The sequence below is a fragment of the Oncorhynchus masou genome, chromosome 19 (assembly GCF_036934945.1).
Source record: "Oncorhynchus masou masou isolate Uvic2021 chromosome 19, UVic_Omas_1.1, whole genome shotgun sequence".
Lineage (NCBI taxonomy): Eukaryota > Metazoa > Chordata > Actinopteri > Salmoniformes > Salmonidae > Oncorhynchus > Oncorhynchus masou.
The window spans coordinates 8478989-8491691 of NC_088230.1; the positions used below are offsets into that span (position 1 = coordinate 8478989).

The 12703-nt window shown below is 43.7% G+C and overlaps 1 protein-coding gene across 1 annotated transcript; it reads left to right on the top strand.

Moving 5' to 3' along the window:
- Positions 1 to 745: 745 nt before the first annotated feature.
- ankef1a (ankyrin repeat and EF-hand domain containing 1a) lies at positions 746 to 11406 on the top strand. The gene is made up of 9 exons (XM_064924602.1): positions 746 to 1097; positions 1749 to 1948; positions 2280 to 2429; positions 3584 to 3707; positions 3952 to 4786; positions 5030 to 5256; positions 5456 to 5613; positions 8420 to 8560; positions 10765 to 11406. Exons 1-9 carry the CDS (start codon positions 746 to 748, stop codon positions 10918 to 10920), a joined length of 2343 nt encoding a protein of 780 aa, XP_064780674.1. The 3' UTR covers positions 10921 to 11406.
- Positions 11407 to 12703: the final 1297 nt, after the last annotated feature.

The following is a 12703-nucleotide window of genomic DNA, read 5'->3' on the forward strand; positions in this document are numbered from 1 at the left end:
CTTTCCCACCCTGCTCTCCAACAAAAGTCACAGGTTGTGCTTTGAAACAACAAACTATTTGGTCGATTACGCGATAATTTCGCTCCAATGATGACTGGATTTGTCAACAAACTAACCACATAGAAATAGTTTCTGCATGAGATAATTTTTTTAAAGGTAAGAAAGCACAATTTAAAAGCTGTCTTTCAAATTGTTTTGCAGTTTACGTTAGTTTGGTCTAGGCATATTCTACGTAGCTAAGCATATTTTACGTAGCGAGGCAGACACGTTAACAAGCCAGACCTACCCCACTTGTTTTTGATTTGATATCGTAAACGGAACGTAAACAGTTTTACAACAGCGAGGCAGAATGGCCACAAGGAGATGTGAGAGTGAGTTTATAGTAACGTTATAGGGCCTACAGTTTTATTGTATTTTAATCTCAAGGAGAAAGGGTCAAAGAAATACATATAGTTGGTCAGCTATTTTTTGAGTTGTGTTATCGGACTAAACTCCACTCCACGGTGAAGGAAGTTTATACACCATTATAAAGGAAGTTTCTAAACTTTCTTCACCATAGAGTGGAGTTTAGTTCTGCGAGAGTTGTGCATGCTTTGGCATAAAATGTGCATTTTGGGGACTATACCAGTGGCTACATTGTACCAGACAAATTTAAATAAAGTGAAACTCAATTATTTAAAACTTTTGACATATAGTATTTGACCCTGGTCTGGAACGAGAGCCCCTACTTGCCCACTGACCCATAATGAAGACCCCGGTGGCTGAGGGTCGCCTGCAGGTGCTGCAGATCTACCGGCTCCTCCAGTATGTCCATGAGGGACACCAGCCTCAGATAGAGAAGATGGTAGACATGGGTGTGGAGGACCTCATCAACCTGACAGAGCCACGGGAGGGCACCGGAGTTCTCCACCTGGCTGCTGTGGCCAACAACACAAAAATGGTCAGCTTCCTGCTGGCCCAGGGCGCCCAGCCCAACGTCCAGGACAAAAGGGGACGCACCCCGGTCATGTTAGCAGCTGAGATGGGGCACGACGGCATGGTGGCACTCCTAGCTAAGAACTACGCTAAAATGAACCTGTTGGATGCTGAGGGGAAAGGTGAGAGGATCCAGTCAGCCCCCTGTTTAGGTGATGCTGTGTTTGCTAGAGATATTGAGTAGAGTAGTGTAGAGTAGAATAGTCAGCCACTGAGAATATAATTTTATGCAATGGGATGGAATAAAAAACAATATTACTTTATTTATTACCCGTAGATGGAAATGTGCTCTTGGCATCAATTCAAACCATAGTATTCACTGTATTCAAATTTCCACTCCACAGTTTGCTTACTTACTGTATTACTGTGTGTAGCTCTGATACCAAGAGATGATTTCTGTTTCGAGTTCAGTCTGGTAGCCTCCTGTTGAATGGCGTGACTGTTTGACTCATGAAAATGGCTGCTTTCTCTGTTTACATATTGATGAGATCAGTGTCTCAGGCGGCTCGAATTGACTCCCTCCCTCCAAAGGAGCCAACCCAACGGCGCTCATACAAAACTCCTTAAAGCCCAATTATGATAATAGCCTCAATTGCTGTGTGGTCCAAGTCTTCAGTTTACAGTCAATGAGTCTTTGCTATTTTGTGGGGATGATTGTGGACACATCTAATTACAGATCAGAAGGGAACCTCTCCCTTGTCTGTAAAGCCTGCTGGGTAATACGATCCCTTCAGCTCAATGGCTCACTTGGTGGCTCTTGGCTCTTTTCCCAGGTGTGCTCTTCTACTGCATCTTCCCCACCAAGCGCCACATGCGCTGCCTGCAGGTGGCCCTACACAGCATGGCTGATGTCAACAACGTCTCGCTCGCCGGGACACCCGTGTTCCTGCTGGCGTGTCAACGTGCCGCCGACTGCTCCGCCATGTGCCTCAGCATCCTGGAGCAGGGCGCCGACCCCAACTCAGCCAATCAGGTCTCATAACACATGACATGGGGGTTTCTGGGAGATCAATGGGCAAATCTGAAATTACACCCTATTCTCTATTTAGTGCAATACTTTAGTCTTATTAGGTACAGTTTGCTGAAAAATTATAAGTGTGCCATTTTGGATTCAACTAATTTTATATTTTCTAAAATGTAATTTATTGTGACTTGTGAATTATGGGAGAGGAAATTACCTGAATTGTTGTCTCTGAGTAATGTAGATATAGAATAGAATAAGGTAACTAAGACTTTGATGTGTGTGAATTTGGTCTTCATATTCACACTCATCACATAGAGGTGACATCCTCCTCTCTCTTCAGATGACAGGCCGCACTGCGTTGATGGAGGCAGCCAGGGCTGGGGCTGTGGAGCTGGTCAGAGCCATCCTACTGAGGGGGGCAAACCCCAACACCCTCGACAAGAACCACCTCCACGCCACACACTTCGCTGCCATGGGGGGATTCTTTGAGGTGGGTTATTTTTTTAATTTGACCTTTATGTAACTAGGCAAGTTAGTTAAGAACAAATTCTTATTTACAATGAACAGTGCCCTGTTCAGGGGCAGAATAACAAATTTTTACCTTGTCAGCTCAGGGATTCAGTCCAACAACCTTTCGGTTACTAGTCCATTGCTCTAACCACTAGGCTACCTGCTACCCCAGGTAGCCTAAGCAGTAATAATTCATTTGAACGTCAGGTGTCTGTCAGTATAGACTACCCATGTCTAATTGTGGCTTTAATTCCCACATGGACCACAATATATCTGTACTAAGGTTGCAAAGGGAGGGTAAATCACTGGAAACATTTTGGATTTAATTCCCACATGGACCACAATATATCTGTACTAAGGTTGCAAAGGGAGGGTAAATTACTGGAAACATTTTGGATTCATGTAACCTATCAAAATACATCTAGTGGGCCTTTTGGGTACTTCAGATTATTAGTGTCTAAATATTTTGGGCCCTCTGTGTGGCCTTATCACATATACAATATATGAAATAACTAAATAAGATGTTATTAAAATAGAAAAACAGAATGACAAAGATGTCAAACATTATCCTAAATGTAAACCATCAATTTAGTTAATACTATTGGTGTATAATATGAGGGTTTCAGCATGAAATATCCTTTTTTATATATTTTTACACACTTCTATTTTATTTTACTATGTCTATATGTATTTGTTGTTAATGTTTTGGTGTCAAAGTAGTGGCAGTTGTGAAAATAGTCAATAGTTGGTTGTGTTGCAGAGTTAATGCCGTGGTTGATTAGATGCTTTTTTTATTAACTAGGCTATTTTCTCTTGAACCATAATTTTTTAAAAGTTGTGACCAAAGTCACGATAGATTGCCATATATTTTCTGTTAATTAATAAATCACTGAAGATTCTGGTAACTTTGGTAAATTACCGGTATTTTTGCAACCCTAGTCTGAACTTCATGCACCAATTTCCTGGACCCAGATTAAGCTTAGTCCTGAACTGAAAAACACTTCCTATAGACATTTTCCATCGAGCAGGACAAGGCTTATTTTGGGTCCGGGAAACAGGCCCTATACGTCATCTGTTTGTGTACAAGCATCATCAGTTAATATAATTTAATATAATTGTATTGACTTCCTGCAGGTGATCCAGGTGCTGTCTGCTTACTCAGCTGACATGGGGGTGATGACATCAGAGGGGGACACTCCTCTGCACTACGCTGCCCGAGGGGGCTTCACTGATTGCTGCAGGTTCCTAGCACAGAGAGGTATGTGCCCTAACTAACATGCTTTTTTTTTACTAATACTGTAACTAATATACACGGAATAAATCAGTCCTCATACAAACACATTGACGGTAAGCTCAGTGAACATGTGTTTGAAACATTTTTAAGCATTTTATACATTTTATTCCCAGCATTTGGAATGTTTTCAGCTGGCTATTGATTTGTCAGATTTTTGTTCCACTTCAGTCACGAAAGGGTTTCCATCTTTATTGTATGATAACTTCAGGTTGTAACCCCAAACAAAAAAACCAGGAGGGCCTTCTTCCCCGTCATATTGCCAAAGACAACAGCTACAAGGCAGTGGTAAAGGAACTCAAGAAAGCAGAGAGGATACATGGGAAGTACTCCAAAACCGGGGTGTCCAATCCCAACACTCCCTGGGCCCTGACCCTCCACGATTGGTCCCACGAGCACGAGGCCGCCCTCCGGAACGCCTTTTCGGACGAATCAGAAGCCAAGGGCATGGAGACAGTCTCTAGGGAAATGTTCATATCTGTGCTGCAGAAGCTCCAGGCCCCAGTGGAACTGGACCAGCTCCATAAGGTGGTAGTGGCCCACGACAAAAGGAGAGAAGGACTAGTCAATGTCAGTGACTTCTTCAAGGGCCTCAAGTACCTCCAGAAATCATTTACCATCGCCTCTTATGGTCCAAAGAAGAAGAAAGGAGGAAAGAGAGGTAAAAAGGGCAAGAAAAAGGCTAAATTCACTCTCCCCATGCCTATTTGTACCATCCCACCTGAGCTTATATACAGACGGGACGACGGCGGGCCGCCTCACTACATGATCGAGACGTACCAGCATTGTACTGACGTCACTCGTTTTGACCGCGACCACCCGCCAGCCCACCCAATAGAGGATGATTCAGCCTGGTACCTAGACAAGCCGGAGAGGGTCTATATCGACATCAACTACTGTGTGAAGACGGGGGACCTGGAGTCTCTGAACCTGGCCTTCAGTCAGGGGGTCCCAGTGGACGTGAAGGACCGCTTCTATAAGACCCCTCTCATGACCGCCTGCTCCAGTGGAAACTACGAGGTGGCCCAATTCCTCCTCAACTTGGGGTGAGATAGAATTCTCTCCTGGACGAGTTTATTTAGTTTTAGTTTATGGAACACTTTAGTCAACATTGATGAGTTGTAACACAACTCATCCTTATCACTTCTCCTTTTTGTAGACTGTATACATTTCTCGATGTTTGCTTTATAATGCAGTGTGATTATGCCGGTAAAGTTATAGTGGTTTAGTCAGTCATAGCATTAGGCCTATTTCAGTACTGTACCGTGTGTGTTTCTTATATACCACAGGGCTGACGTGAATGTGTTTGACCAGTTCCGTTGGACGCCCCTCCACCACGCTTGTCACGCAGGACAACTGGACATAATGGAGCTGCTGGTGGAGAGAGGTGCCAAGGTGGACACGCCCGCTCTCAACGGTGCCACACCCCTCATGAGGGCCATCGAGAGCTGCAGGCCCTGCTGTGTGGATTACCTCATCAAGGCCGGGGCAAAGGTCGCTGCAGAAAACAAGAAAGGTACTGTAATACCATCATGAATAGCATGATGCAGTAGGATATTAAATAGCAAACAATGAATGAATACTCATTCACTCTGTAGGCTACCCAAACTACACATAAGGTCAGCACACAGAACACCCGAGTTGGTTGACTGTTTTGGTTGATAGATTGCCTCAGGGACTTTTTCTGTCATTTGAATAAGTGCATTTTGTTTCAGAGCAAAATTGCTTGGACATCGCCCGTGCCTATGCAGACTTCAGGATTGTGGACTTGGTCCAGGCTAAGATTGATTCTCTGCCCAAACTCAAGGAGAACAAGAAAGGAAAAGGGGGTAAACCTCAACCTAAACCCAGACCTGCCACTGCCCAAGAAAAGGTACAAGAACCTTTCATGCTACTGGTCTGTCCTAACAACGTTGACCGTTTCTTTCTATTTTTGATCCGATCGATGGTAATCATCATATTCCTGTATGTCAAAGATGTGGTCACACACACCCATTCTTTTTTGATCACATTGAGATTTTCTCATCTCTCAATGTGACCGAAAACCAAAAAGTGTAAAAGGATAGTCCCTGTTACCCTACCCCAGAGACTTGTAAGCAAATTAGTCCAGACGTGTAGAATTACTTGCTGACAAGGCCGTGGTGTAGTTCTCAATAACCAGAGGCATCGTAGCCGGCAGAGACACCATGCAAGTCCCTATTCAAACTCAAATAAAATAAAATTGCTATATACAGGGGGTACCGGTACAGGCCCCATGTGCGGGTGGTACAGTGTAGTCGAGGTCATTTGTATATGTAGGTAGGGGTGAAGTGACTATGCATAGATAATAAACAGCGAGTATCTGAGGGGAGGGTGTCAATGTAAATAGTCTGGATGGCCATTCGATCAATTGTTCAGCAGTCTTGTGACTTTGGGGTAGAAGCTGCTAATGAGCATTTTGGTCCTAGACTTGGCTCTCCGGTACCTCTTGCCGTGCGGTAGAAGTCTATGACTTGGGTGACTGTAGTCTTTGACAATTTCTTGGGCCTTTGGGCCTTCCTCTGACACTGCCTAATATATAGGCCCTGGATGGCAGGAAGCTTGGCCCCTGTGATGTATTGGGCCGCACGCACTACCCTCTGTAGTGTCTTACAGTTGAATGCCGAGCAGTTGGCATACCAGGTGGTGATGCAACCATGCTCTCAATGGTGGAGCTGTATAATTATCCTTTTGAGGATCTGGGGACCCATGCCAAATATTTTCAGTCTCCTGTGGAGGAAAACGTGTTGTCGTGCCCTCTTCAAGACTGTCTTGGTGTGTTTGGACCATGATAGTTTGTTGGGTGTTGTTGACACCAAGGAATTTGAAGCTCTTGACCTGCTCTACTACAGCCCCGTCGAAGTTAATGGGGGCGTGCTCGGTCCTCCTTTTCCTGTAGTCCACAATTATCTTCTTTGTCTTGCTCACATTGAGGGAGAGGTTGCTGTCCTATAGGCTATCTCATCGTTGTCCGTGATCACTGTTGTGTCGTCAGCAAACTTAATGATGGTGTTAGAGTCGTGCTTGGCCACACAGTCGTGGGTGAACAGGGAGTACAGGCGGTGACTAAGCACGCACACCAGAGGGGCCCCGGGGTTGATGATCAGGGTGGCAGATGTGTTGTTGCCTACCCTTACCATCTGGGGGCGGCCCATCAGGAAGTCCAAGATCCAGTTGCAGAGGGAGGTGTTTAGTCCCAGGGTCCTTAGCTTAGTGATGAGCTTTGTGGGTACTATGATGTTGAATGCTGAGCTGTAGTCAACGCTGTAGTCTCACATAGGTGTTCCCTTTATCCAGGTTGGAAAGGGCAGTGTGAAGTGAGATTGAGATTGCGTCATCTGTGGATCTGTTTGGCACGGTATGCGAATTGAAGTGGGTCTAGAGTTTCCGGGATGAGGGTGTTGATGTGAGCCATGACCCGCCTTTCAATGCTCTTCATGTCTACTGGCGTGAGTGCTATGGCGCGGTAATCATTCAGGCAGGTTACCTTCGCATTCTTTTACACAGGGACTATGGTGGTCTGCTTGAAACATGTAGGTATTACAGACTCGGTCAGGGAGAGTTTGAAAATGTCAATGAAGACACTTGCCAGTTGGTCCGCGCATTCTCAATACATGCTCTTGAGTTTGATGGTTCGTCTGAGGGCATGGTGGTGTGGATGTTGGCTGTAACTGAGGTGGTATACACCTCAATTCCATTGGATGAATCTCAGAACATATCCTAGTCTGTGCTAGCAAAACAGAGTGGATGCTACGCTACAGGACTGTCTGACCACTTCCGTATTGAGCGAGTCACTGATACTTCCTGTTGTGGTTTATGCTTGTAAACAGGATTAAGGAAGACAGAATTATGGTCAGATTTGCCAAATGGAGGGTGAGGGAGAGTTTTGTGTTCATCTCTGTGTGTGGAGTAAAGGTGGTCTACATTTTTTTTCCTCTGGTTGCACATGTGACATTCTGGTAGAAATTAGGCAAAAAGGAGTTTTCCTGCATTAAAGTCCCCGGGCCACTAGGAGCACCGCTTCTGGATGAGCATTTTCTTGTTTGCTTATGGCCTTAAACAGCTTGTTTAAGTGCGGTCTTAGTGCCAGCATTGGTTTGTGGTGGTAAATAGACGGCTACGAGTAATACACATGAGAACTCTCTTGGTAGATAGTGTGGTCTACAGCTTGTCATGAGGTACTCTACCTCAGGCGAACAATACCTTGAGACTTTTTTAAATATTAGACATCATGCACCAGCTGTTATTGACAAATACACATACCCCCACCCCACGTCTTACCAGACGTAGCTGCTCTGTGATGCCGATGCATGGAAATCCCAGCCAGCTCTATATTATCCATTTTGTTGTTCAACCAAGACTCGGTGTAACATAAGATATTCCAGTTTTTATTGTGTTGCTGTGTCACTGTGGTTACTTCAATGTTGCTCCAGGGTTGGGCTCAATTCTATTTTAATTCAGTCAAGATATGAATTGAAATTCCTAAGTATTGATAAATCCTCATTGAAAATCAATGAGGTCAACATTTCAGTTGATGTAGAATTAAAATGCTGATACAATCTCCAGAAATTGACTGAATTGAAATGGAACTGACCCTAAACCTTGATTGCTGTTTTCTCTGCCTCCTTGATGACTGTGTTGCCATGGTCCCCCCCCCCCAGGGTCATGGTCCGGTGACACCTGCCCCATCTGAGATGGTAGTGAATAAAGCGATGTCCCTGAAGGAGAGCATCATTCTGCACAGCACTCAGATCATCAGCGGACAAGTCAACAAAGTGGACATCAGCTATGTGCCAAAAACGGTAGGACTGCTATGCCATTGCAGTGCTGATGTAGCAGGGGTAATCAGATTAAAATGACAACAAATCTCTCTCAAATGAGTTTGGTAACAATGTTTATTTTTTTCTGCAAGACATGTACAGTGGGGCAAAAAAGTATTTAGTCAACCACCAATTGTGCAAGTTCTCCCACTTAAAAAGATGAGAGAGGCCTGTAATTTTCATCATAGGTACACTTCATCTATGACAGATAAAATGAGGGGGAAAAAATCCAGAAAATCACATTGAATGATTTTTAATGAATCTATTTGCAAATGATGGTGGAAAATAAGTATTTGGTCAATAACAAAAGCTTATCTCAATACTTTGTTATAAACCCTTTGTTGGCAATGACAGAGGTCACATGTTTTCTGTAAGTCTTCACAAGGTTTTCACACACTGTTGCTGGTATTTTAGCCCATTCCTCCATGCAGATCTCCTCTAGAGCAATGATGTTTTGGGGCTGTTGCTGGGCAACACGGACTTTCAACTCCCTCCAAAGATTTTCTATGGGGTTGAGATCTGGAGACTGGCTAGGCCACTCCAGGACCTTGAAATGCTTCTTACGAAGCCACTCCTTCGTTGCCCGGGCGGTGTGTTTGGGATCATTGTCATGCTGAAAGACCCAGCCACGTTTCATCTTCAATGCCCTTGCTGATGGAAGGAGGTTTTCACTCAAAATCTCACGATACTTGGCCCCATTCATTCTTTCCTTTACATGGATTTACAGTCGTCCTGGTCCCTTTGCAGAAAAACAGCCCCAAAGCATGATGTTTCCACCCCCATGCTTCACAGTAGGTATGGTGTTCTTTGGATGCAACTAAGTATTATTTGTCCTCCAAACACGACGAGTTGAGTTTTTACCAAAAAGTTCTATTTTGGTTTCATCTGACCATATGACATTCTCCCAATCTTCTTCTGGATCATCCAAATGCTCTCTAGCAAACTTCAGACGGGCCTGGACATGTACTGGCTTAAGCAGGGGGACACGTCTGGCACTGCAGGATTTGAGTCCCTGGTGGCGTAGTGTGTTACTGATGGTAGGCTTTTGTTACTTTGGTCCCAGCTCTCTGCAGGTCATTCACTAGGTCCCCCCCCGTGTGGTTCTGGGATTTTTGCTCAACGTTCTTGTGATCATTTTGACCCCACGGGGTGAGGTCTTGCATGGAGCCCCAGATCGAGGGAGATTATCAGTGGTTTTGTATGTCTTCCATTTCCTAATAATTGCTCCCACAGTTGATTTCTTCAAACCAAGCTGCTTACCTATTGCAGATTCGGTCTTCCCAGCCTGGTGCAGGTCTACAATTTTGTTTCTGGTGTCCTTTGACAGCTCTTTGGTCTTGGCCATAGTGGAGTTTGGAGTGTGACTATTTGAGGTTGTGGACAGGTGTCTTTTATACTGATAACAAGTTCAAACAGGTGCCATTAATACAGGTAATGAGTGGAGGACAGAGGAGCCTCTTAAAGAAGGGGGCTGTGAGAACCAGATTTCTTGCTTGTTTGTAGGTGACCAAATACTTATTTTTCCACCATAATTTGCAAAGAAATTAATTAAAAATCCTACAATGTGATTTTCTGGATTTTTTTCCCTCATTTTGTCTGTCATAGTTGAAGTATACCTATGATGAAAATTACAGGCCTCTCTCATCTTTTTAAGTGGGAGAACTTGCACAATTGGTGGCTGACTAAATACTTTTTTGCCCCACTGTACATGGAGGTCCAGGAGGGGAATTGAACCTCTATATTAAAATAAAGTTGAACTACGTTGGTTGTGTTCAGTTTAGTTGTTTCTCCCTCATAGAGTTGTGTAGAGATCGCAGCATTGTATCTGTCCCATTATTGCGTTTTTGAGGGCACGGGCAGCGCCATTGAGGCCTCCATTTTGAAGTAGTCAATTTTATTATACTACTATTCTACTCCTTCAAAGAACAAACTGAAAGGTTGCACACTGCCACCTGGAGTGTGTTCTTTGAACAGGTATAAATAAACTCAAGGTTGGAGGTTTAATGCCACCTGCAGTTATGGAATGTTTGCTCACCAGTATAATTAACTGGCTGATCCCTCCTGATGACCTGGATGGAATTATGTGATCTTTCCTTACCTCATAGGAAGTCCCACCCAGTTGATTACTTCAAAATGGTGAAAGTCTTCTATACAACTCTATGTTCTCCCCCTACTTTATGTTCCAGGTATGGGGCAAGCAGACCACCACCAGCCAGCTGGTAGAGAAGATGCAGAAGAAGAGGGAGAGGTTTTCCTACGAGGTGGACTTTGAAGACTTTATGATGCCCTTCAGTAAGAACATCCAGCAGAAATCTCTGAAGCTGACTCAAGCTACTAACTAGTGGGAACAAGACATGGTTGTAATGAGTCAGCAGTTATGTTTGCAGATGGAATATATTTGCCTCACATAGTTGGGTTCAAATCAGTTTTCAATCCAGGAAGGGAAATGGAATTAATTTAGTCATATTTTCAATTTATGTATTGAATTTCAATTTACTCTCTGAATTGAAATCATAATTTGCCTTAGCACACTGATGGCTGAGAGGATTGTTTCCTCACTGTCATAGAAAGCCAGTAAATGTATTGACTAAAACAAGAGACACCAAGTAGTAGATGTAAAGATGTAAGAATAATGTATAGATGTTGTTCACTGTTATCTATTGATATAAATCCACTTGAATTTAGTACAAAATTGTCTTCTTCTGACATGCCTACTGAGTACTCATTGTATCACTAGACACAAAGCACATGGCAAAGAGTCTGTCATGTATACCAGACAGCTTCCACTCATGCAGACAGCTTTACAGTCCTACGGATTTGATATAGAAGTCCTAGTAATGATTTGAAATATGTTGGAGAGGATCCACACCTCCCCAACTGTTTGTTAGAGCCTGTAAGTAAGCAGGTCTTCACACAACTGTTGTATTCGGCGCACGTGACCAGTAAACTTTGATTTGATTTGGCATCTGGGCTGGTGGTTGGTGTGTCAACATCTCCTCTCGGTCTCTCACTTTTTCTCACCGCCGTCTGCCAGGCATGCTGGGTAGCATTGCCTCACTATGCAGGTACACACATACACCTCTCCACAACACCACACAATTCACCACACCACAAACCACACGCACATTAAGACGCACCTCCCTAAGCCTGTGAATTCCAGTGACATCACACATGGTTGATACTGTGCTATTTGATTTCACTACCTGACTTTTTTTATGTGCCTGTTTTATCCTTTTGTTAGTCATCTATGTGTCTGTAATGGACTTGGATTTGGACACTTTTTCTTCTGGTGAGTAGAGAGGGTATGGTTTTCGATGTAATACACATTTCCTCCTCTGAACCTGCAGGAGGCACTGTTTGGCTAACTTTATTCTGGAAAGGCTGGTTGTTTTATCTTTTTAATTGAACCTTTATTTAACTAGGCAAGTCAGTTAAGAACAAATTCTTATTTACGATGATGGCCTTGACAAGGCGGGTGAATAGACATAGGGAGCTCTTGTTACAGCCCAGAGTGAGTAAAAGTGGCAGCCATGTGTACTGTTATTAGCTTGCTATACCATTATATACTTGACCTGAGAATAAATAACAAGAAAAGCCATGGTATTAGCAGTTGTATTTTGGGGGTTATTTTTACTTTACAATTTATATGTTTGACAACTTTTACTTCACTACATTCCTAAATAAAATACTCCTTACATTTTCTCTGACACTCAAGACTATCTCAAGACTGCAGACTGCATGGAGAGTTGATGATCACATTTGGGAGACAAAGAGAAGAAGGATAAGCTGAATGAATGAATGCAATAGAGGGAGAGAAAACCCAGTGGTGATTTTCATGTCTGTTGATCAGTGTAATGGGACGGAGAGAAGGGGAGGGGAGAGCACGGCAGGTTGACTCTGGGAGGAGGAAGAGGGGGGGAGAGTGTTCTACCAATAGAAATCTATTGGCTATGGTTATAGGGCTAATACTAGAGGATAGCTCCCTGTCCTCCGCTCTGTGCCGTGATAAAACCTCTTAAGGATCCGCTCCTTTTTTTACATTTTCGCCTACAAGGACATAGCCGGCCCCATAGCAAGCATATGCATATTCTTGGTACCATTTGAACACTTTGAAGTTTGTAGAAA

What these genes read in the sequence shown, in the direction of transcription:
- ankef1a (XM_064924602.1), top strand. Translation starts at nt 746, where the DNA reads ATGAAGACCCCGGTGGCTGAGGGTCGCCTGCAGGTGCTGCAGATCTAC. An exon ending in GTTGGATGCTGAGGGGAAAG is followed by an intron (nt 1,098 to 1,748) that starts GTGAGAGGATCC and finishes CTCTTTTCCCAG; the next exon opens with GTGTGCTCTTCTACTGCATC. An exon ending in CGCTGCAGAAAACAAGAAAG is followed by an intron (nt 5,257 to 5,455) that starts GTACTGTAATAC and finishes ATTTTGTTTCAG; the next exon opens with AGCAAAATTGCTTGGACATC.